A 26,890-nucleotide genomic window follows, 5' to 3' on the forward strand; every position below is an offset into this window, starting at 1 on the left:
AGAGACATTGAGGAGCTCAAGTACTCCATAGGATCTTCAAGAGGAAGAAAGAGCCGCCATCACTAAGGTGGACCCGTTCTTTAATCTCCTTGTTCTTTACTCTTCTGTTTTTCGAATTTTATGCTTATGTTTATCCATGTTTGTGTCTTGTGATCATTAGTGTCTTAGTGTCTATGCCTTAAAGTTATGAATGTCCTATGAATCCATCACCTTTCTTGAATAAAAACGTGCTTAATTGAGAAAAAAGGAAAGAATTGCATGAATTTTGAATTTTATAATAGTTTAATTATTTTGATGTGGTGGCAATACTCTTGTTCTCTGAATGTATGCTTAAACAGTGCATATGTATCTTGAATTTGTGGTTCATGAAGGTTGGCTCTTGAAAGAATGATGAAAAAGGAGACATGTTACTGAGGATCCGAAAAATCATTAAAAATGATTCTTGAAGCAAGAAAAAGCAGTGAATAAAAAAAAGAGAGAAAGAAGAAAACCGAAAAAAAAAAGAGAAGAGAAAAAGAAAGAAAAAGAAAGAATAAAGTTGTGATCCAAGGCAAAAAGAGTGTGCTTAAGAACCCTGGACACCTCTAATTGGGGACTTTAGCAAAGCTGAGTCACAATCTAAAAAGGTTCACCCAATTATGTGTCTGTGGCATGTATGTATCCGGTGGTAATACTGGAAGACAGAGTGCTTTGGGCCACAGCCAAGACTCAGAAAGTAGCTGTGTTCAAGAATCATCATACTTAACTAGGAGAATCAATAACACTATCTGGATTCTGAGTTCCTAAAGAAGCCAACCATTCTGAATTTCAAAGGATAGAGTGAGATGCCAAAACTGTTCAGAGGCAAAAAGCTAAAAGCCCCGCTCATCTAATTAATACTGATCTTCATAGATGTTTTTGGAATTCATTGCATATTCTCTTCTTTTTATCTTATTTGATTTTCAGTTGCTTGAGGACAAGCAACAATTTAAGTTTGGTGTTATGATGAGCGGATAATTTATACACTTTTTGGCATTGTTTTTAGTATGTTTTCAGTAGTTTTAGTTGAGTTTTTAGTATATTTTTATTAGTTTTTAGTTAAAATTCACTTTTCTGGACTTTACTATGAGTTTGTGTGTTTTTCTGTGATTTCAGGTATTTTCTGGCTGAAATTGAAGGTTCTGAGCAAAAATCTGATTCAGAGACTGAAAAGGACTGCAGATGCTGTTGGATTCTGACCTCCCTGCACTCGAAGTGGATTTTCTGGAGCTACAGAAGCCCAATTGGCGCGCTCTCAACGGCGTTGGAAAGTAGACATCCTGGGCTTTCCAGCAATATATGATAGTCCATACTTTGCCCAAGATTTGATGGCCCAAACCGGCGTTCAAAGTCACCTCAAGAAATCCCAGCGTTAAACGCTGGAACTGGCACCCAAATGGGAGTTAAACGCCCAAACTGGCATAAAAGCTGACGTTTAACTCCAAGAAGAGTCTCTACACGAAATTGCTTCATTGCTCAGCCCAAGCACACACCAAGTGGGCCCGGAAGTTGATTTTTATGTCATTTACTTATCTATGTACACCTTAGGCTACTAGTTTTCTATAAGTAGGACCTTTTACTATTTTATTAGAGGACTTTGGTAGCTATCTTCGTTTTATGCTATCTTAGATCATTGGGAGGCTGGCCATTCAGCCATGCCTAGACCTTATGCTTATGTATTTTCAACGGTGGAGTTTCTACACACCATAGATTACGGTGTGGAGCTCTGCTGTACCTCGAGTATTAATGCAATTACTATTGTTCTTCCATTCAATTCCGCTTGTTCTTGTTCTAAGATATCACTTGTTCTTCAACTTGATGAATGTGATGATCCGTGACACTCATGATCATTCTCACTTATGAACAAGGTGACTGACAACCACTCTTGTTCTACAAGCAACCAAGGCTCTAGTGAATATCTCTTGGATTCTTGATTGCACGATGCATGGTTGATCGCCTGACAACCGAGTGCTCACCTGACAAACGAGCCAACCATTCCGTGAGATCAGAGTCTTCGTGGTATAGGCGAGAACTGATGGCAGCATTCAAGAGAATCCGGAAGGTCTAACCTTGTCTGTGGTATTCTGAGTAGGATTCAATGACTGAATGACTGTGACGTGCTTCAAACTCCTAGCAGGCGGGGCGTTAGTGACAGACGCAAAAGTATCGATGGATATTATTCCGGCCTGACCGAGAACCGACAGCTGAATTCCGCTATGCTGTGACAGAGCATATGCAATCGCTTTCACTGAGAGGATGGGAGGTAGCCATTGACAACGGTGAAACCCTACACGAGCTTGCCATGGAAAGGAGTAAGAAGGATTGGATGAAGACAGTAGGAAAGCAGAGAGACGGAAGTGAAGGCATCTTCATGCGCTTATCTGAAGTTCCTACCAATGAATTACATAAGTATCTCTATCTTTATCTTTATGTTTTATGCGTTCATCATCATATCCATTTGAGTTTGCCTGACTAAGATTTACAAGATGACCATAGCTTGCTTCATACTAACAATCTCCGTGGGATCGACCCTTACTCACGTAAGGTATTACTTGGACGACCCAGTGCACTTGCTGGTTAGTTGTGCGAAGTTGTGTAGTGCCATGGAATTGAACTACCAAGTTTTTGGAGTTCATGACCGGGGATTATGAGAGTTGTGAAAAGTATTGTTCACAATTTCGCGCACCAGCGTCCATTCGAACGCTATCCCTTTCTTCATGAGGTTAAAGAAAGGTAGGGCCTTTGCTGCCGAGGCTCCGAGAAAATGGGATAGCGAGGTCAGTCGTCCTGCCAATCTCTGGACGTCCTTGATACAACTCGAGCTCTTCATCTGGAGGACCGCTTGGCATTTCTCCGGGTTAGCTTCTACCCCTCTTTGGGTTATCATGAATCCTAGGAACTTTCCAGCTTCCATAGCGAAGGCACATTTGAGGGGATTGAGTCTCATGCCATGTTGTCAGAGAGAGGCGAATACATTTGCCAGGTCATTCAGGAGGTCATCAGGTCGCGTTGTCTTTGCGAGAATGTCGTCCACATAGACCTCTACAGTCTTGCCTATGAGGTCGTGGAATATCTTGTTCATCAGCCTCTGGTATGTTGCTCCTGCATTTTTCAGCCCGAAGGGCATCACCTTATAACAAAAGGTTCCTTCCGGCGTTATAAACGCCGTCTTGTCCTCGTCGGGACGGTGCATCGGTATCTGGTTGTAGCCGGAGTAGGCGTCCATGAAGCTCAAATAGCGGTAGCCTGCCGCAGCGTCGACGAGTGCGTCTATGTTGGGGAGGGGAAAACAATCTTTTGGGCATGCCTTGTTAAGGTCGGAGTAGTCTACGCACATTCTCCATTTGCCGCTGTGCTTTTTTACTAGAACTACATTCGAGAGCCATGTCGAGTAGTCTAGTTCTCGTATGAAACCTGCTTCTAGCAGGCTGGCCGTCTGCCTGGCCACCTCCTCTGCCCTCTCCCGCGACATCTTTCGTCTCTGCTGGGCTACCGGGCGCGCATCCGACTTCACGGCCAGGCGATGTGACATAATTTCGGGGTCTATGCCCGGCATGTCGGCCGGTGTCCAGGCAAACAGATCCCCATTGGCCCTGATCATTTCTATCAGGGGCTCCTTCAATTCATGTGGGAGGTTCCTGTTGACGAACGTGAACTTTTCCTCCGTGTCGCCGACCCTGAACCTTTCCAGGTTCCCTTCTGGTTCCGGTCTGGGCTTGTCGTCCACCCTGGCATCTAGGTCAGCTAGGAACACCCCCGACGCTTCCTTAGATTTCTTCCTTAAGGACAAGCTGGCATTATCGCAAGCGACCGCCGTTTCCAAATCTCCCCTTATGGACCCTACGGACCCATCGTCGGTAACAAACTTCATGACTAGAAGCTTCGTGTTGATTATCGCTTCAACATCATTGATCGTCTTTCTCCCTAAGATGATGTTGTAGGCTGTGGAATCTCGGAGAACCACGAATTCGGCCATTGCCGATCTCCGGCCCTGTGCCTGTCCCACAGAGATTGGCAGGGATATTACTCCGTCTGGCTTGATGAAGTGGTTGCCTAATCCGATGACCCCGTGTTGGTGCGATGATAGGTCGACGTCCCTTAATCCTAGAGCATCGAACACATTGCGAAACATGATGTTCGAGTCTGCCCCCGTATCGACAAGGATCCGTTTGACGAGGCCGGTTCCCACCCTGGCCGTGATAACCATAGGTGGATTCTCGGGTGCTTCGTCGAACCATTGGTCTTCAGGGCCAAAAGAGACGCATGGGGGCCTCTTAGAACTTCGCATTGGGGTGGAGGAGACCGCCAGGATTTTGGCGTCTTTCTTGTGAGCTGACCTAGACCTCGGCGCGGAGTTTTTGGCAGTTACTACGTTTATCACCGTGAGACCGTGGTCTTTGTCTTCTGGCTCTTGTCGCCGCTTTGCCGCTCAGGTCTTGGCCTCTTCGCTGTCTTGGTCGCGTTGCTGTCTCCTCAGTTCCCTTATGAGATGAGAGAATTCAGAGAGTTTGCCATCTCTTATTGCTTGCTCTAATGCATCCCTCAGGTCAAAGCAGTTTTGTGTTTGGTGTCCGTAGCCCTTGTGGTAGTCATAGTAGAGGCTCTTATTCCCCCCCGTTCGGTCCTTGAGTGGTCGGGGCTTCGACAAGATCCCTCTCTCGGCTATTTGCTGGTAAACTTCCACAATGGGAAGAGTGAGTGGAGTGTACTTGGTGAACTTCCCGATTCGGGGAAACGATCTGTGTGCCTTGGTCGGCCCTCCCTCCTTGGCTTGTTCCTTATGTCTCTCTCCGTTACCCTGTTGCCTAGGTTGATTGTAGCCGGAGTACCGTTTATTGGCGGCCACGACCTGGCTGACTTCTTCGTCATTTATGTATTCCTTAGCCACCGTTTGGATCTCGTGCATCGTCCAAACCGGTTTCGTGGTAAGGTGTTTTCGAAAGTCCTCGTTCAGGAGGCCGTTCGTCAGGCAAAGGCTGGCTACCGAGTCGGTTAGGCCGTCAATTTCCAAGCATTCGTCGTTGAAGCGATCCAGATATTTTCTGGTCGGCTCCCCGGGTCTCTGGGTTATCCCGAGCAGGTTGATCGGGTGTTTTGCCTTTGCTATCCGCGTTGTGAACTGAGCCAAGAAGGCACGGCTGATGTCCGAAAATCCGTAGATGGATCCCTGCGGGAGGCCGTTAAACCATCGGATCGCGGGTCCGGCTAGGGTGACCGGGAAGGCCCGGCAACTCACCTCGTCCCCTACTCCCTCCAGATTCATTCTAGCCTCGAAAGCCGTGAGGTGTTCCAGAGGGTCTTGAGTTCCGTCGTACCTCATGTCCGTCGATTTGTCGAAGTGCTTCGGCAACCGAACCTCAAGGATGGACCGATGGAACGGGGTGGCGCCCATTATCACGGGTTGCCGCGTCCTCGCAAGCCTTCCTTCCCCGCCCTCGCGATCTCGTCCCGTGTGGTACGCTTCCTTACCTCGGGAGTAGATGATTGTGTTGTTTCGTCTTCTCGGGATGGGAGAGTCTTCTCGGGTGCTTTCCGCTTCCGTTCTGGAAGCGGAGGCGTGCCGGGGGTGACTTCGGTGGGAATCTCTCTCCCGGCTCTCTGGAGACGGGGAGTACGTAGGATCGGTGGTCCGTCGATCGTGCTCCTGATCAGCTAGTTGTCGTTCCAGATTCTGGACTCTGTGGCGTAGCTCCTGCATTATTCCGGCGCTGTCGCCGCCAGTTCCTCCGAAAGGTCGCGTCTCTCGCGTCCTTGTTCATGGTTCGATGTGTTGCCGGGGGGACCTTCGTCGTCCTCCCGGTGATGCGACAGAGGCTGCCGCCTCTGCGCCGGCTGCTCGGCCTTGGTCTCCAAGGCCCGGCACAACTTCCATAACAGTCCCCACAGACGGCGCCAATGTTCGGTGGGCGGTTACCGGACAAATCGGGTGGATATTTGAGGGGGTGAGGACTCTTCGATCGTGGCCGTGCTGGGTTCGGATCTACCAGGTAGCCGAGCTCTCGTGGTGGAAGGAAAGAGGGGGTGCCACCTGCAAAGACACTCCGACGCTCTAGTCAGCTAGTGTGCAGGCGGGGAATAGGTTAGGTGGAAAGTGTGACGTACCTTGGGGGAGGGTAGGACCCTTCCCTTATATACCATGTCAGATGTGAGCCCCAGGAGGGCAGAACCCACCTTCTTCGAAGTTTCCTTGTACAGCTGTGGTGGCCAGCTGTCCCGGAAGGATGCGTGGGTCGGACAGGTTCGGGTCACCTGACCGTTGAGGTCGGGTAGTGATCGGGTCGGGTACGCCCAAGTTCTTTCTTGGGCCAGGTCGTAACATTACTGTTGCCATCATTTTCCTTCCTTCAACATCGTGATTATATCGCTTCCATCTTTTCTTCGCTTTCATTCACTACAATTGCAAATTTTATACCTTTTTTATTAATTTCATGCATAACTTTCAACTTCATTTTCCTTTTTCTTCAATTTACTTACCAAACTGTATTAATTCTTATATATTTTTAATCTGTTTTTCACATAGAAAGTTTTCTCTCATCAATTTAATTTAAAATAAATATTATTTTTTTATCTGATATTTGTTTTTTAATTTTTTTTGACATGTATATACCTATCAATAATGAACTGAAAAACTATCATAAATTATTTTGTTAACTCTTTTCTTTTTTTTAAACGGTTTTGTACAAGATAAATTATTTTTTAAATTTTTAAATTATTGATTATGTAAAATATTTTTTTTAAATTTTGAGTGCATCAATATTTACCTTTTAGTTAAATCTCATTTTTTTAACTACTTTGTATTTAATGATATTATTTTTTAATTTTTTAAATTATTGATTATGTAAAGTATTATAATTAAAATTTGAGTATATAAATATTTATTTTTATATTAAATTAAATAAATTATACAAAAAAAATTTAATAATTTTGTATTTCACAATATTATTTGTTTGACATATAACCTAGATTATTTGATGAGTTTAATTTTGATAGCGTTGCTTAATTAGATGCACGTGTAAAACTATTTTACACTAATAGGACATTAAAATTAAATTCTTATTTGATTGACACAACAAGACGCAAAAAAAAATTACAACTACCAATGATTTGTTAAAATATTGATATGTTTATTTCCTAAACAATTAACGATGTAGAGTTCTGATGATTAAGAATTTTTTACTAACCTATTAAATATGAGTTGTATCAAGTGATGATTAAGAAACATATTAGAACTCTAAATTCAAAATTTTTTTTTTGATTCTCTTTATACCGTGTTTCACTTTAACTAACTTTTTTTTGGATACTATTTAAGTGACAAACAAAATAGTAAAAAGGTTCGTATTAGATTATGAAAATTAATATTATCCTTATAGTAGGATCGCATTATTTCAAAATATGCAAAATAAAATAATAAAATATAGTTTAATTTACACAATTAAACTAACGTACAACTTATATAATAGTAGTCAAATATAAGAAGCAATGACCGTCTTTTATTCTTAGGGCCTATATTAAATTGCAGCTTAACTTTATAATTGTTAGTTAAAAGCGTATAATAATGTACTATTTTTATTATATTAGTTAAAAATTTTGAATGTTTTATGTCGTACACAACTTAAAACCCACATTAAGAAAAAGTTATTGTTTTTATACATTTAGATATTCAAAAGACACAAAAATCAATTCTTTTAACAACACTTCAACGACTCATAAAAGTTTACATAATAAATTATTATAGATCAAAGTGATAGACAATATTTAAAGTTGCGATAATAATACTTGGTGATAATTAATTACGATCGAGTGAAGAGAAGATGCGAGGAGAAGAAGAAAATAAAAAAGGAGAATAAGGTAATAATAGTGTGCGATAGAAATAATAGTAAGAGAAAATAATAGTGTGTGATACAATAAGAAGATATAATAAAAGTATACATTAATAATTTAAAATAGTAATAAAATTAAAAATAATTTAATAAATTGAATATAAAATTTAAAAAACAAAATATTTTTTCTATTAGACTTATGAATATAAAATTAAAAAAAAATATTTTTTATCTATTAGAATTATGAATAAAAATAAAAAAATACTTTGAATATAAATTTTTATATTTGCTTTAAATTAAATACTGTTATTAAAATAAATAAATAAACTTTATAATATTTATAAATATTTATCTTAATTTTATTACACATAATAAAACATAATAAATTTTTTAATATTTTATTTAATTTAAATTTATAATTTTTGAACGTCTTAAAAATTAAATAACTTATAAAATTTTTATATTTATTTTTAAATATAATTTTTATTTTTAAATTATTTCATTAAATCTATAATTAATTGAATTAATTGAATTTGTCCCTACTGTATTAAGGAATCAATTTAATTGAATAATCTTAAAGTATTTATATAGTTATTTTTAAGGTTAAGTATTGTTTTCGTCCCTAAGTTCTGAAGCAAAAATCAAAATCGTTCCTAACCTTTTTTTGTTATTAAAATCATCGTCAACGTTACAAAACGTTATAAAATCATCTTTTTCTACTTTAATTTTATTTTTTTTACCAAATTACCCTTAATAATTAACATAAATAATAAAAATAATATTAAAAAATAAAAACAAAACCCTTCCCCTCCCCCTCGCCCACCCCCACTGCTGTACCTTTTTCCTTTCTTCTCTCCCCATCCCCTTCCTCATAACCCCCGACTCTCGATATAACACTAGATATTGATCCCAATTAATAAAAGTGAACCAAATTTGACGCATGAAGAGAACATGAGGCCTCTTCAACAAAATTCCGAACCCTAGAAATTCAATCCCTTTTTTCTTTTCCATGTAAAACTGAAAAAAAAAACTCTCCGTCCATGATTTCAAATCGAAAAAACAATTCAGTCCTTCACCTATAAACGAAAATCTTTGAAAGAACACCCTAAAAAATTAACAAATACTAACGATACTTATATAACTTCTACTTCCTTTTCTTTCCTTTTCTTTCTCAGTATTTTTTCTTCAGTAGATCTGATTTACCAAGAATTATTAACCGGTGGATCAACGCAGTCAATTGAATTGTTGACCTAGCTGTTGTTGCTAATTCTGCAGTGGCTGTGGCTGTGGTTGCTCTCTTTGGGAGAGAATCCAGTCGCCGTTAACCCACTCATGATGAACCTTAATCTTATTAGAAGGATAAGCGATCTCTTCGTTGGTTGTACGGAAATAAACATAGTAATGGTGAGGTCCAAGCCTGCCAGTGATCTCGCCGGACCACCAACCGTTGTTGTCGAAGGCATCAACTGCCTGGTCGAGAGAGAACTCGCCGCGGGAATATACCTTCGGAGGAGAAGGCCGGATGTCCCACGGAAAAAGCGTTTCGGTTAACGGCTCAGAAACGGCGTCGTCACGGAAGAGTGTCTTGTAACGGTAGTGGGCGTGAGGAATATGGGTTGGGTCAAAGAGGTGAAGGTAAAGAATTAGTGGTGAGTTATGGTTGACGCAGTATCGTGAGTCCATTGGTGGCATGCATAGAGAATGGGAAGAAAAGATACGGAGTGGGGTGCGCTGAGAAGGGGGTATGAAGAAGGGGATGGGGAGAGAAGAAAGGGAAGAGACACGGAGTGGGGTGCAGGTGGGGGGAGGGGATTTGTTTTTATTTTTTAATATTATTTTTATTATTTATATTAATTATTAAGGATCATTTGATAAAATAAAATAAAATAAAATAAAAATAAAAAAGACGATTTTATAATGTTTTAAAATGTTTAGGATAATTTTAATAACAAAAAAAATGGGAGATGATTTTGATTTTGGCGTCCGATCTTAAGGACGAAATCAATACTTAATCCTTATTTTTAGAGTGAACTAGTGTATGTTTACGTACCTTATACAGAATAATACATAAAATTATATTAAAAATTTTATTAAAAAATTAAATAATATATATAGTAATTATTATTATAAATATTTTATAAAGTTATAATTAAAATCAAACTCTCAAAATTTTTAATATCTATTCTATTATATAAAAATCGGATGTCTGCACTTAATGATGGAGTTGACGTGACATGTTCTAGAGAGTGTTTTCCGATTTAATTATTTTAACTCATTCAATATAATTTATTACCATGACTTAATTATATCAGCTAATTGATTTGATTAGATATTTAAATATTAATATAATTTATTATAATATATATTACTTAATTAATTTTACTATATTAATTATAATTTGTTATATTAGTTAATTAATTTATTCATTTATAAAGTCTGAAATAAAAAGAATAGATTTGTTGTTTATTCTAATTGAATTCATTAAATTTAATTATACATTATATACGAATTAATAATAATTTATAGATTACTCTAATTTATAATATTCAATAAAATAATTTGTAAATCACTTTATATTATATATGTATTAAGAAAATATTATATATATCTTAATGTGTTAATTAAATATTATATACGCACAGAAAAATAAATACAAAGATAATTTATATAATATTGATAATATTATATTAGCACGGTGATTCTTTTTTGTTTTAATATCATATAGTATAGATCAATTAGCATTATTTAACATATCTAAATATTTATTATAGGATATTACGTCTTTATTATTTCGATTCTCTTAGCACCTATAAAGACCCTTCTATATTGTATTATTTTACACAACTTGAATACACACAAACATTTTCTCTACTGCTCTCTCTTACCCTTTCTAATAATAATAAGTACAGTTTAATTTAGTTAGAAGTTCATTATTTTATAGTCTTCTATAAAATAATCTTTTTATCACTTTGGATATTTTAACTCTTTTTTCTTTTTTTTTTCTCTTTACATGTAATTTTGTTATGCATTAACTTTGTTTATTTAATGATAAAATATACTCATGTTAATTTTATCATATAATAGTTTGTTTTTCTCCTATGTATTTTGATTTGTATAGTTACTATTGATCTTACTGTTTTTTATCTTGCTGTTTTCGTTTTCTTGAATTGTTCTTTATTTTTTTATGACTTGATAATTTAAAAAAAAAGCAAAGAACAGAAAAAAAGATGGCCAAAGACGAAGGTTAAAAGTCTAAAGCAGCAACATCATTCTTCAGCATTATTATTATTAATATGAACTTTATTATTTCTTTTCTAACATTCTTTAATAAAAGCTTCGTTTTTTTTCCTTAATTATTATTAATACTTTTATTCTTTTCTTCTCTAATTATAAATCTCCTTATAATAATTTTTTGATCGGATATTTTTTTGGTCTAATAAATTTTTTTCTCTATTTTTTATAAAAAATATTTGATATTAGAAAAAAAAAGATAAAAGTAAATTTTAAGATTCAAATTTAAATAAGATGTGCAAAGGATAACTATTGAATTTATTTGGTCGATTTAAACACTTTGTATTATGGTCATTGAAAATTTTAAATACTATTATAAAATTCTAGATATTTTTATTTTATTGTTCTTAAATTATATATTATACCGTGTATTTGAAGAGTTTCATCTTTTTAAAAATAAGTGTGACATTATATACTTTTTTAGATACAATAAATGAATAATAAGGTTAAAGTGAGTAACAAAATTGATTATAGTAGACTAATTATATTATTATTAATTAATTATATTAAAAGATTAAGATTATGATAGATTATCATTATTTTATTATTTTTTATTTTTTGATATTAATTCAGATGTTTAGCTTCTTTTTATTATCATTTTTTATTCTCTTATTCTATGTGTTTATTCCCATAAATCTTGCTAAATTAAATAAAGCACTGTATATCTTCTTTTTATTCTTCTTTTATATACACATAAAATTTATTAAATTATTTCTCTTCCATCTAAAAATTTTATTTCTCTTCTATTTATATTTCTTTCCTTCAATATTTTATTGGTTCTTATTTTTCTAAATTTTATTTTAATTTATGTATTTGTTCTTACTATACCTAATTTTTTTTATTTATGTGTAATATACATTCTTATATATGTTATAGAAATATGATTTGATTCCATTAACTTGCCAAATTTTTTTGAAAAATCTAAAGCTAAAGTACAAAAATATATTTATAGATATTTTACTTTAATTTTTTAACTAAAAAATATAATATTTTTTGTCATATTTGTTGGAATTCTAAGTTAAATATGAATATTAATTTTTGAAATAGAATAAATATATTTTAAATTTTTTGCATCTAAAAATAATATTCTATCAATGTTAAAATTATTTAGATGGATAAGTAATAGTGAATATAGAATTATTTAGAATTGATAAAACTAAGTATATTTTTTATTGAAAATACGAATTTAAAAATATTATACTCAATTCTTAATAGTCAACCTCTCATTGAACCATTGTATTATCAAAAGATTTTTGAAAAAATGAAATAGTTTTAGGTGTATAATTTTTGCAAAAATTTAATTAATTTTAGATATTTATTATCGTTGATTAAAAAAGTAACTTGAAATGATAATTTAATATTTCTATACTCTTAAAATATTATTTATTTATTTTTCTAGCATTCTTTATCATCCAATGATCACATTAATATAATTAATTCAATAAAATTATTTATTATCATTTGATTGAATAAAATTTTTATTTTAGCTGAAAATTTTAGAATTTCTCAACCTCAAGATCATTCATGTTAACTCATTAAAAAATATAACTAAGAGCGTGGAAGCGTCTCTTTATTTGAGAGTATGATTGAGATCAGAGAGTTGACTCTTGTGGTTCTTTGATTTTCGTCAACTAAAACCTTCTATATTTTTGATAGGGCTGAATCTTAATTTTACTGTGGGAAAAGAGCTACAAAGGCGGGTTTGATGTGTTGGAGACCAAAATTCTAAAGTCATTATTTATATTTGAGTGTGACACTCAATAAACCCTAAAACTTAAATAAAATAGTATCTATGATTTTAATCTCATTTATCTAAATCAAAAGTAATAATAACTTATTTAATTCAATATTTATGACAATAAATGAGATCACCGTTGTATAAGTCATTTAATATGAAATTACTTAATTTACAATTATAATTAATATATGTATTATCCATAAATATATTAAGAAATAATAATTTTCTAACAATCTTCTACGTACTTGGGTTATAAATATATATTTTCTTGAGAAAACCTCTTATAAATTTTACGCGCAAATCTGAATGTTATTTCTCTTATTACTTTCATAATCTGGTCTATCTCATATATTTGTCATGAAATTACCAAAATTTTTATGACATTAGTGTCACAACAAAACTACGATAATCCCATACTAAAATACTCAACCACATAGATCAAATTTGGATGAGAAAATTCAGATATTACATGCAAAAATGATCTCATGCATGTCTATTTTTAACTTGAATAAAAATTCTATTTTATTCGGTGACAGACTCAAATGAAATTGCAACGGCAACGTCCGGGCTCATAGCGAAGGCGACTAAGTGATGTGTCTGTGAAAGAAGAAGAGAAGAATTTAACAGACTCATAATAAGAGAGAGAAAGATAGAGAAAGAGAGAGAGAGAGAGAGAGAGAGAGAGGGAAATTTACCTAGAGAAAAGGGACTCGGCAGGAAAAAGGTGGCGACGGGCTCAACAGCGACGGTAACGGGATTAGCAGCGATGATAACATAAGCTGTGAACAGTGACGGACCCAGAAAAATTTAGTAATGGGGACAAAAATATAATAAAATTTAGGTATAGATATTTTTTTTTGCTTCCCACAATACTCAACAAGTTAAGGACAAATTCGTCATGAATTTGAATTTCATTTAAAAATCTACAATTGGCTGGCAACGATTTGCTATACATACGAGACAAAATTCGAACCCTCAATACTTACTTAAGCGGATGACTAAGTTGATCACTTGACCAATCTAAATTGGTTTAGATATATTCAAAATTTAAAATTAGAACTATCTAATACAACTAGAAATATACACACAATCATTATTATAATATTTAAAATAATAAAAATATAATTTCATATACATAGTATAATATTTAAAATAACAAAAAATATTTATAAGGACTTTTTTTATTTTTAACATGACTAAATATTATTTTTTATATATATTTTTAAACAATTATTTTACTTTTTATTATCTCATATTTAATTGTCAAATCTACTTATTATTATTTTTATAGTAAATAAATTTTTTAACCAAAATAATTACAGTATATTAATACATAGATATATATTTTTTTATCTTAAACAATTTTTAAAAATCACTAATAATTTAAGTTGTATTTAATTAGAAAACTAAGTTTTAATTTAATTATTAATTAATTAACTAATATATAATTAATTATCACTTTTTTGAGTGTATTTATTTATTTTTCATACTAAATCAAATTTAACAATATAATTATTATGTGTTAAGTTTAACAAAATATTTTTTAACATAAAATACAAAAGAACTATTTATATTTTATTTTGAGACAAATATAATATAATAAGTGGTATATATGTATATAAGTATTATTTTTTTAAAAAAATTTGTGGGGCAAATGCCCCCTCTATATTAAACGTGGGTCCGTCCCTGACTGTGAAGGAAAATGGGAGTTGTGAATAGGTAGGCGGCGATGGACTCAGCAATAACATGATGCGAGCTATGCAGTTTTTTTGTGAAGAAGTCGAAAAGAAGAAAATTTTGGGTGAGGATGACTGAGTTTATCTTGCATGGCTATAGAGTATAGACTAAAGTTATGAATCATCTGTGATGTGAGGCAAATCCTAATTCCTAAAAAGTATTTATATGTATATATTCGGGGCGGGTACACCCTAAACCCGACCATATACCCTGTCTTGAGCGAAATCTGTCCCAACTTGGGTCAAGTTATTACTCTTTCCATCCGGGTATGAACGGGTCGGGTACCCGCGTATTCGGAAACTCCTGCCAAGTCTAACCACATATTGATACTCCATTTATTAAGAGTTTAACGCTAGCCGATACATTACTATATACACAATGTGAGATTCTAATTTCTAATAGTTGTTTAAGCGGACGAATGAGATGATCACTTAATAAATTCAAATTGATTAAGACAAATACTAATTATTTTAACATTTTAATATTAAAAATTTTGAGAGTTTGATTTTAATTATAATTTTATAAAATATTTATAATAATAATTACTATATATATTATTTAATTTTTTAATAAAATTTTTAATATAATTTTATGTATTATCCCGTACAAGATACGGGAACATACACTAGTTAAAATATTAAAAATAATTAGTATTTATCTTAATCAATTTGAGTTTGTTAAGTGATCATCTCACTCGTCCGCTTAAACAACTATTAGGAGTTAGAATCTCGCCTTGTGTATATAGCAATTCATTGGCTAGTGATAAACCCTTAATAAAAGGAGTATCAATACGTGGTTAGACTTGGCAGGAGTTTTTGAATACGCAGGTACCCGACCTGTCCATACCCGGATGAAAGGGTAACAACTTGACTCGAGTCGGGGCAGATTTTGCTCAAGATAGGTATCGTCGGGTTTAGGGTGTACCCGCCCCGAATATATACATATAAACTCTTTTTAGGAATTAGGATTTGCCTCACATCACACATGATTCATAGCTTCAGTCTATACTCTATAGCCATGCAAGATAAACTCAATCATCCTCACCTAAAATCTTCTTCTTCTCAACTTCTTCACAAAAAACCGCATAGCTCCTGTCATGTTGTTGCTGAGTCCATCACTGCTTACCTATTCACAACTCCCATCTTCTTTCACAACCAGAGACGGATCCACGTTTAATATAAAGGGGGCATTTGCCCCCACAAATTTTTTTAAAAAAATTAATACTTATATACATATATACCACTTATTATATTATATTTGTCTCAAAATAAAATATAAATAGTTCTTTTGTATTTTATGTTAAAAAATATTTTGTTAAACTTAACACATAATAATAATTATATTGTTAAATTTGATTTAGTATGAAAAATAAATAAATACACTCAAAATTAGTGATAATTAATTATATTATATTAGTTAATTAATTAATAATTAAATTAAAAGTTAGTTTTCTAATTAAATACAACTTAAATTATTAGTAATTTTTTAAAAATTGTTTAAGATATAAAAATATATTATCTATGTATTAATATACTGTAATTATTTTGGTTAAAAAATTTATTTATACTATAAAAATTATAATAAATAGATTTGACGATTAAGTAAAATAATTGTTTAAAAAAATATATATAAAAATAATATTTAATCATGTTAAAAATAAAAAAGGTCCTTATAAATATTTTTTTGTTATTTTAGATATTATATTATGCGTATGAAATTATATTTTTATTATTTTAAATATTATAATAATGATTATGTGTATATTTTTAGTTCTTATCAATATGTATTAGATAGTTCTAATTTTAAATTTTGAATATATCTAAACCAATTTAGATTGATCAAGTGATCAACTTAGTCGTCAGCTTAAATAAGTATTGAGGGTTCGAATTTTGTCTCGTATGTATAGCAACTCGTCGCCGGCCAATTGTAGATTCTTAAATTGAATTCAAATTCATGACAGATTAGTCCTTAACTTTTGAATATCGTGGGAAGCAAAAAAAATATCTAGACCTAAATTTTATTATATTTTTGTCCCCATTACTAAATTTTTCTGGGTCCGTCACTGTTCACAGCTTATGTCATCATTGCTGCTCATCCCGTTACTGTTGTTGTTGAGCCCGTCGCCACCATTCTCATGCAAGTTTTTTTTCTAGGTAAATTTCCCCCTCTCTCTCTCGTCTGTTAAGTTCTTCTATTCAAACATTGATATTTAAATTATAAAAAAAATGATTTTCATATTTTATAAAATATCATACTGGCGGTAATTGTAAATATGACGCCACTTAAAATTAAATAAAGTAACATAGATAAAACAAATAAAAAAAATAACTTAATCTTGTATAAAATTTACCTATAAAATTTGGTACCAAAAAATAAATTTAATTTTAGTATATTAATAATATAAAATATTTTATATAATCATTCAATTCAATTAGATTTATATATTTAGGTCATTATTGAAAATAAATTTAAGATACCAACATACAATTACTTTAAATTAAGCAACAATTATCAATACTATATAAGAGACACACTATTCCACTAAGAATGATTGCCATAAGGAATAATTTTTCAATTTTCTATACTAATATTAGAAAGTTTATATAATACTATATAATAATATTATCATGATCAATACTATATGATATCAAAACAAAAAAAAACACCGTGCTAATATAATAATATTAATATTATATAAATCATCTTTGTATTTATTTTTCTGTGCGTATATAATATTTAATTAACACATTAAGACGTATATAATATTTTGTTAATACATATATAATATAAAGTGATTTACAAATTATTATTAGTTCGTATATAATGTATAATTAAATTTAATGAATTCAATTAGAATAAACAATAAATTATTTATTTTATTTAAGACTTTATAAATGAATAAATTAATTAACTAATATAACAAATTACAATTAATGTAGTAAATTTAATTAAGTAATATATATTATAATAAATTATATTAATATTTAAATATCTAATCAAATCAATTAGTTTATATAATTAAGTCATGGTAATAAATTGTATTGAATGAGTTAAAATAATTAAATCGGGAAACACTCTCCAGAGCATGCCACGTCAGCTCCATCATTAAATGCAGACATCCAATTTTTATATAACGGAAAAGCTCTGCATACAAGCCATTAGGGCTTGTATGCTTTACAAGTTTATTAAACGATAAATTTAAAATACGCGCTCCTCCACCTTCGTTGATTACACGCGCTATATAATATGCCGCGTATATCTAACTTCCAAATTTAAAATATTTGTTTCCTTCTTCGTTTTCGTTATTTTGAGATTTGGTTGTTCTTCTTCTTGCGCGTCTTCCCTCATTCTTCTCCATCGATCTTTTCGTCTTCTTTTCTCACTGGTATGTTCTTCGTTTACGTTCTCTTTTTCTCTCTCTGCAACTCGAGCTTCGTTTTCTCTCTTGATTTGTTGTTTTCTGAAAACAAAGTTCGAACTCGTTTTGAAGATAATGGATCCTTCAAGCTCAGATTCTATGCTGAATCCAGGCGATGTGGATTATGAATTTGAATCTAACGAAGTTCCTGAGGTTTGATTTACAGTAATTTGTATAGCATTGTGTAGTTTAAAAATTGCTGAACATTGTTTAATTACCTGGAATTTATAGCAGACGCTCGGGTGTAGATCAATTTCTTCTTTGGGTGTATTTTAGCTATAAGTGTGGGTGTATATACACTTTACTGGTTTTTTGTTATTTTTAATTGAGTTGTTGTTGTTCAGGTGTATTATATCAGACATGATTCGGTGTGTTTTTAGTTTTTGACATGGTGTATTCTGCAGCTTGTGTATTGACAGTTTATGGCTTTAAATGTCATTCTGTAGTTGAGTTGTTTCGGTTCGGGTGTATCACATTAGACATGATTGGGTGTATTTGTATCATATCTATGGGTGTATTCACAGTTCTGACACGGTTTATTGTGCAGCCTCTCTCTGTTGTTGATGACGAGCTTGTTCCGAAGGTCGGAATGACCTTTACGACACTTGAAGATGCCGGAAAATTTTACAGGAACTACGCCAAGGCTGCAGGTTTCTCTACAAGAGTTCGGTGCACAAATAGGAAGGGAAACGAGATTAAGAATCAACTGATTACATGTAGCAGAGAGGGAAAATGGAAATCTAAAATATCTCCAACCGAGAAGACCAATCCGACAGCCGGTTTAAACTGTCCTGCAAGAATTTATATACACACATTGAAGGATGTCGGTGCTTGGATCATTTCAAAGGTTGTGCTGGATCATTCACACCCCTGCTGTCCAAGCAAAGCAGAGATGCTCAAACAGCACAGGGAACTAAGCATGTCCATTCGTCGTACGATAGAGAATAACGACGAGGCCGGTATCAGACCAAGCAAAACCTACCAATCATTTGTTGCGGCTGCCGGGGTCACCGCGAGTTAAATTTCATCGAAAAGGACGTGAGGAATTACATTACCAGGGAAGTGCGGAATGTTTCCGAACAAGAAGATGCAAAGGAATTCGGGAAATATTTGTTAAGGATGAAAGAGAAGAATCCGAATTTCTTTTTTGAGCTCGAACTCGAGGAGGATCAATCGATTAAGCTGGCCTTTTGGGCTGATGCAAGAAGCAGAGCCGCCTGTGAGTATTTCGGAGACGTCATTTCATTCAACACCACCTACAATACAAACAGGTAACAAACTGTCGCTGTTTATGATGCTAAATTAATTTATTTTTACGAATCCGCAGCAGAGGTGTATATTGGCTGTGTAATTGGGTGTATTTTTAGGCATTTGTTGGGGTGTACCTAATGATTTTGCATTCTGGACCATGGTAATTCGTTTCAGGTATAATTTGGTCTGTGGTTCTTTTGTCGGGGTGAATCACCACGGTCAGTCAACACTTCTCGGATGCTCTTTGATGAAGAACGAAGAAATTGATTCATTCAAATGGTTATTTCAATGCTGGCTTCGTTGCATGGGAGGAAACGCTCCGAAAGGTTTTCTCACTGATCAGTGCGCATCAATGAAAAGGGCTCTAGAGGCCTGTATGCCAACAACAGTTCACCGGTGGTGTATTTGGCACATCATGAAGAAGATTCCAAGCAAATTAAACGGGTACAAGGGACATGCCGATATCGAACAACAAATGAGCCATGTTGTTTGGAACTCTCACAGCAAAGACTCATTCGATAGGAATTGGAACGATTTTCTGGTGAATTTTGGTCTTGCGGACAACAAGTGGCTTTCAGGTAATGTGTTTTAAAATCTGCAGCAGAGGTGTAAATTGTACGATCTCTCGGGTGTATTTTACTGTGTGTGTTTGGGTGTATTATGCAGATCTGTACGAAGACCGTCACATATGGGTTCCTATCTATCTGGACCACCACTTCTGGGCAGGGATGAGAAGCACACAAAGGAGCGAGAGCATGCATTCATTTTTTAACAAGTACATCACCCGGAACAGCTCGCTCATTCAGTTCGTCAAACAGTATGATAATTGCCTCGGAAGCAGGGAGCAAGCAGAGAGAGAATCAGATGCTGCAGATTTTCATACGGTCATACCGTGTGCAACCAAATCCTCCATCGAAGCTCAGTTTCAAGATGCGTACACCCACGCAAAGTTTAGGGAAGTCCAAGCCCAATTCAGAGGAAAGGCGAATTGCATCACCAGATTAAAGAATTCCGCTCTAGGCTATTCAGTATACGAAGTTGGAGAACAAGTTTCCAGCTCAATATTCGACAAGTTCGCGGTTACCTACCACTCAGTTGCAGCCGAGGTAAAATGCCAATGCTTATTATTCGAGTCGAGAGGGATACTATGCCGTCACGCACTAAGCGTGTTAAGCTTCGAACAAGTAAGCCAAGTGCCCCCTAGATACATACTGGAACGATGGAGCAAGAAGGTAAAGAGGCGACACACACACATCAAGAGCAGCCACGACGAGCCACTAATGGAGCCTAGAAGCAAGAGGTTCAACCAACTGGTTTTTCGTTCGCAAAATATTTGCGAATTTACCTCCGAATCGGAGGAGCTGACTGCAATTCTGCACCGTGCGTACGATAACGTCATGGCCGAGATGGAAGCACTAAAAGCCAAAAGGAAGGGGACATCTTCTTTATCCCACGAAGACGCCAACTTGGAATCCGTTAACGAGCTTCAAAGCCCGCCAAGGATTCGAACAAGAGGACGTCCAAAAAACAGGCTAGGTTCAAAGCTGGAGAAACAGATTGCAAATGCCACAAAGAAGAAGAAGACGAAAGTTTTAAGCGAGGTAAATGTAATGTTCTTTAGATTTGTGGCGATTGAGTATATTTTTCTAGTTAATAGTTTAGCTAATGCGTGAGTGTTGTTATATTCAGATAAACCTGTTTGATGCTGCATCAGCGGCGCATTCAAGTTGCAGCCAATATCAGGGACAAGTTATAAATTATCAGTTCAGGGTACCAGCAGCAGCGGATAACTCTTTGGGTGTATAGTTATAAAGAGTATGGGTGTAAAATTTCTGTTACCTTTGGGTGTATTTTTGTGAATTGACAATTTACATATAGACACATATATAGATACATATAGAACAAAAGCTGTAAAAATTCACAGGTTATGGGCGTATTTTTCAGTTGATTTTTTTTTTCATATTTTAGTAGATGTAATTCATTCATTTTGAATACAGCACAGACAATTGGGTGTATATTTTATTCAACCTCGGGTGTATTATTAGACTTGCGTTGGGTGTAACAGTTTACAATATGCGTATGCTTTGATTTTTTGCTTTATGTTTTACCACCTGTAATACAGTTTTTGAATACATCACAGACAGTTTATCAGCACAGATAGTTTAACTATGGGAAAAAACATACATGGAATAGAAGTTGTTGATAAATGGCAAATATTTACATCATTTGTTCAATTTACAAACTACCCAGTTTCTATATCAGCAGAATTAATCTGACAAAACGGACTCAATAATACAGAGGATGGCTTCGACAGTCTTATATCACTACTCTCTCTAATTGCCCAATCTCTCTGTGTATTCAACTCACTGAATAGTATCCGGGAAGCATACTCCACTCTATAGTGGTCCACCTCCTCCTACAATTAAAAAGTATGTTATGTTTAAACAGAAATATTAATTTAGTAAAGTAATACAGAGTTATATAGTTCTAAAGACAGTTACCTGTGTCCAATTATCCCATTCATACTTCCCCTTTTTAATGTTTTCCGGCTCTATTAACTCAAGCCACTTCATTACGTAGATAGCACAGTCATAGCTGAAAACGAAGAAAATAAATTACAAATCTCATTTAGGAAAGTTTAATGTTCAGAGTCACAAATTTATACCTTGTTTTTTGGCCTGAAATTTTAACATATGGCGCTTTAATTTCCTTCTCCTTCTCGCCTTTCTCGAGAGGTTTCCCGCCGGCATATGTTATCAATCTTGAAAATACATATCCCTTAAATACCAAAACAAATCAGTAATGCACCCGTATGAATGGACAAGACACACCCAACTTAATATGGAATATACACCCAATTGAATATGGAATATACACCCAACTCAACTTTCAAAACAGACGTATCTATTAAAGTAAAGAAGACAGAGGAAACTTACAGTGAATTTATTAATGTCCTTTCTCTCATGGCTTGGAGCTTTTTTGTGTAGCGGGTCAAGTATTTGACATTTCCGCGTTCTTGTATTTATCAACCATAACCACCAATGTCCCGAGTGGCAAACAGGAGCAAAAATCTGAAAGATTGCCACATTTCAACAGTCTGTTATTTTATTTGGCATATAAGTAAATAAGCGTACTAACAAATTTACGAAACAAAAACTTACATATGGATGCGAACTTAATTTTTTTCTATCTATGAATGGAATGAAATTGGGGTAGGCTTCCACCCTGAATTCTCTGTTCGTTTTCGGAGATATGAATTCCCCCCTTGGGTGATCCGAAAGTGCCATGCTCTGCAAGAATTGCAATACAAGAAATGAAAATATGAAAATACACAACTTACACCCAATCTAAGCTAGAAAAATACACCCAAATCAAACCATAAAATACACCCAAAGTTCGTAGAAGTAATACTTACCACAATATCGGGGGGGGGGGGACAGTATATTTGTGCCTGAAACCTCTTTTCCTTTTTCTGGTTTAGGATGAGGCAGATGGCAGATACAATCTAGAAATCAATTTTAAATTAATAAACATTGCAGTTGACTTTGGTGTAAAATCATTAATGTTAGTCTAAAATTACCTGAGATTCTATATCACTGTTTGCCTGGAGGGATGCAAGGTGCGTTCTCATCAAAATGTATTCTCCTTGGCCAGTCAGAGTGCATATCTCCTCAAACTCGTTAGTATTGCCCTTTGCATCTTCCTTCAGTCTCGTCCCCCAGATGTAGCACTTTTCTTTCATATCATCCGGAATTTGATTTATTCCCCCTGGGGTTTCAAACTTAGCAGAACTTTCTCCCCCAGTCTCCCTCTGAATTTTTGGACTTTCGTCTTTTCCCTTTGACGCACTGCTTGCTATCTTTTGGACCAAACTGTCCAATTGTTCTAGCATAGTTGCAGTTCCTGGAGATTTTTCCCTTTCTGTCTCCTGCGTCGACGCCCCCTCCTGGCTTGAATCTGTCAATCCGAGGCTGAATGATGGCATCCCCGGATCTGTTTTAGGAACATAGCTTGCTGTCCGTGCCATCATCAACAGGGCAGCAGCGTCCTCGGCGTCTGGATGACTGCATCATTATGTATAAGAATAAGAGTAAGAATAAGTATATAAGGATGACAAGCAAAGATTGATTCTAGTCTAATTAACTTACATTTTTGTTGGAGCTGGGGGAAGCTTGGGTGTTGTTTCTTGATGTTGTTTGGGGGTTTCAGGAGTGCTGCACAGTTACAAAAAATCGATCAGGAAGAGTATACACCCAAACTCTTAGCAAATATACACCCAAACTCTAAACAAATATACACCCAATACTATTTTCTTACGTTTCTCTAGCCCCTTCAATCTGTAGCATAGGGGTTGGTTCGGAATCTGCGTCAGTGGTTGTTTGCTGTGATGGCGGCACAAAAAACTGGATCGGGACTCTAAACAAGAATAAAAATGAAAGGTTAACAACGTATTTGAAAATAATAAGGTTATAAGGTTGAAATATTCTTGGATAACTCACATTGCAAGCGCTTCCGACGGCGTTTGTTCCCTAACAACCATCATATTCGAATCATCCGGAGTCAACCTAAAATACACCCAAAGAAGGTCAACAAATACACCCGAACAATTCAAAAAGAAGACGGGCTTTGTTTTTTGAGAACTTACATAGTTGCAGTTTTTGTTTTTTTTTGCTGCCTTTTTTTTCTTGAATAAAATAATAAAGGGCTTTTTTTTCTAAAAAAAATATATACAGAATTAGAAGTAGAAGTTATTAGAAGAAGAAAAGTAACGGTTATTTGAAAGAGAAATTACATGCTCTGAGACGGCTGGTTTACACTACTCTGTTGTGTGCGTCTTTGAGAGGAAGTATCATCACTTCCCAAGTTGACAGCCGGTAGTCTAAACAGATTTCATGTTATTCAAAAGAAATATACATCCAACTTAGTGAACAAGATACACCCAACTTAATGCACAAAATACACCCATATTGTTTCACAGAATACATCCAAATCACGATAACAAGAATTTATTAAATAATAAAGCTTCTTACGTTTCAGAGGACACATAGCGACCTTCTGTCGATCGCAGGTCAGCCTGGTTGTCCCTGCGAAACAAGATACAATTATTAGCAAACAAAAGACACCAAAATCTCAAATACACAGCACAACAAGACATACCCCTCTGCAGCAGATTTATGAACGTTTTCCCCTTGCAATTCATCGAGTTCGTCACTCGATATTTCATATGTCTCACTACATTCATAAAATAAGACGTTAATAAAAATAATTACGATGATAGACTGTAGGATAGCTTACGAGGTATTGTACCCGTAAAAGTATTGATCTTCTTCAGGAGGTGAATCCTCCACAACTACTTTTTTCTTTTTTTGTGGTGTTCTGGGTGGAAAAAAAAACAGTACCAATCAGAAATAAAAAATTAATTTTATCACAGAATATTAATGAAAGAAGTGCTTACTCTTTTGGTGTTGTTTTTGTTTTTTTCTTTTTCTTCTCCTTCTTCCCAGGTGATGATTCTTCGCTCCTATAAGTCAATAACAGACGCTTCAGTTAATACACGAAATATTTATAACGAAGCCAAAAGAAAGGAGTAATAATTTTAGGACATTACTCGTCACTTGGTTCAGATTCAGATTCTGAATCAGAATCTGAGTCCTCTTGCCTCTGCTTTCTTTTTCTTGAGTCCATTCTGCAGGCAAACAATCATCATTTAGAACATACTAAAAATACACCCAATTGAATTCACGAGACACACCCAACTGAGTATACAATATACACCCAATGCAGCAAACGAAACACACCTTGCTTAATAAACTACATACACCCAACGTGGACAAACAAAATACACCCAAACCCAAAAAGAAATTACACCCAAGTATGGTACTTACTTTTTTCCCTTTTTGACGGGGTGTTTAATTCCCGAATCCTCCGAGTCTTCTTGAGCCTCAGACTCAGAGGTAGAAGTGTCACTGTCGGTAGTTTCTGTCTCCGAAGACGATGTTGAGCTCGCCTTCCTTTTTTTTGTTTTTTTTATTTCTTGTTCTTTTTGTTTTTTTTTTCTTTTTTTCTCATTTTTTCTTTTGTCTCTGCCAAATTCAGAATCCCCTGAAACATGAGATATTTTAGTTAGCACCATTCGGGTAAATAAAGTACACCAACTTATTATGATTACTCACCAAAATTTCCTCTCTCTCTTCATTCATTCTTTTCACCAACTGCTCCTTAGTCCAGTTGGCAATCCATGGCTTTGGTGGTCTTTCAACCCTATTCTTCCCTTTGTTTTTTGAAAGGTGAAAGTAGATTATCATCAGGGCGAAGAGGCAGCCATTGATTGCCTTCTTCTTCTTCTCTTGATAGTCTGTTATGCCCCTGATCATGAAGGTCAAAACATGCCCCCCCAGTTTCTCTCCTTTATGCCGTCCATCTTAAAAATCGGGACCAGGTGCACGGGCGATATTTTGTTTATCGTCGTTGGCAAAAGGAACGCCATCTGTATGTAGAGGATGAATATCCTCTTGAACATCAGGCGTTCCTCTTCGTTGCCAACGCCGATTTCCATCATTTCATCGGTAAGACTTTTGAGGGTCTTACCCTGGAATCTTCTATAAATTATTTTGTCATCATCAGAAAGTTTCTTGTAGTCAACTTTCTCAGAAAATAGATCTCCTACAAAAAGGAAGACAACAAAGCATTTAAGTCGGTTCAAATACACCCAAGCATCAGGTTAATATACACCCAAGCAAAAACTTAATATACATCTATAATTTTGAGCTAATTACCTGTTGCATTGATGCCAAGCGCATCACCTATTTTTTTTTGGGTTATATGGAAAGAACCATATCCTGTCTTCAGTTTGTTCTCCCCAAGTTTGAAGTTTTTTGCCAGCTCCCTTAAGAGTTGGTGATCCACCCTCAGTGGTGGGATGTGCATCAACCCACCAAATCCAAGATCCCTCACAATTGCCTTCTTCTCCTCAGTCATGTTTCTGAACTTATCATTCAGGAGATGTGTGGCACATTTCAGGTCTTTGGTTTGGTTTCTTGCTGCCATTTTCTCTGAAACTAAAAATACACCCAAAGATATCAGTAATATACACCCATATATATATGACTCAGATACACCCATTGATAACAATTAAGATACATCCATTGATAACAGTAAGATACACCCATATATATGAGATACAGCCAGATATTCGCAAGATACACCCATTCATAACAGTGAGATACACCATAGATATTATTCAGATACACCCAAACATGTCAAGCAAGATACACCCATTGATTACAGTGAGATACACCCATAGATATTATTCAGATACATCCATATAGATATCAGACAGGTATCACTCAACCATGCTTTAATATAAAGCCACATTACAAGGTTAAGCAGTTTACACCCCCGAATCTACGGAATAAACCCCCAAAAATCAACAAAAATAGCAAGAGAACTTAGAATAACAATGTAGAACGACGTAGAACTTAGAAGAACGACGTATAACTTAGAAGAACGACGTATAACAAAGAAGCAAGAGTAATAGTAAACCCTAGCAGAACGACGTAGAAGAAAAGTAAAATATACAGTATTTTAATGGACTTACGTTGAGTATTCTTGGTTTGT

General features: G+C 34.8%; 2 protein-coding genes and 1 long non-coding RNA gene across 3 annotated transcripts; all 3 read right to left on the reverse strand.

Annotated features, from left to right (window-relative positions):
• Window positions 1–4,447: 4,447 nt before the first annotated feature.
• LOC130982226 (uncharacterized) lies at window positions 4,448–5,716 on the reverse strand. Its single transcript, XM_057906129.1, has one exon. The coding sequence runs from the start codon at window positions 5,714–5,716 to the stop codon at window positions 4,448–4,450; it is 1,269 nt and encodes a 422-aa protein (XP_057762112.1).
• Window positions 5,717–8,721: 3,005 nt separating this feature from the next.
• On the reverse strand, window positions 8,722–9,609 carry LOC130945630 (protein AGENET DOMAIN (AGD)-CONTAINING P1-like). The gene has a single exon (XM_057874339.1). It carries the CDS (start codon window positions 9,528–9,530, stop codon window positions 9,102–9,104), a length of 429 nt encoding a protein of 142 aa, XP_057730322.1. The 5' UTR covers window positions 9,531–9,609; the 3' UTR covers window positions 8,722–9,101.
• A 13,659-nt stretch (window positions 9,610–23,268) lies between these two features.
• LOC130963379 (uncharacterized) lies at window positions 23,269–23,658 on the reverse strand. Its single transcript, XR_009079806.1, has 3 exons — window positions 23,591–23,658; window positions 23,422–23,487; window positions 23,269–23,337 (listed from the first exon to the last, which is right to left on the reverse strand). It is a non-coding gene; the product is annotated as an uncharacterized LOC130963379 (long non-coding RNA).
• Between the last annotated feature and the right edge of the window lie 3,232 nt (window positions 23,659–26,890).

This window comes from Arachis stenosperma, chromosome 1 (assembly GCF_014773155.1).
Source record: "Arachis stenosperma cultivar V10309 chromosome 1, arast.V10309.gnm1.PFL2, whole genome shotgun sequence".
NCBI lineage: Eukaryota > Viridiplantae > Streptophyta > Magnoliopsida > Fabales > Fabaceae > Arachis > Arachis stenosperma.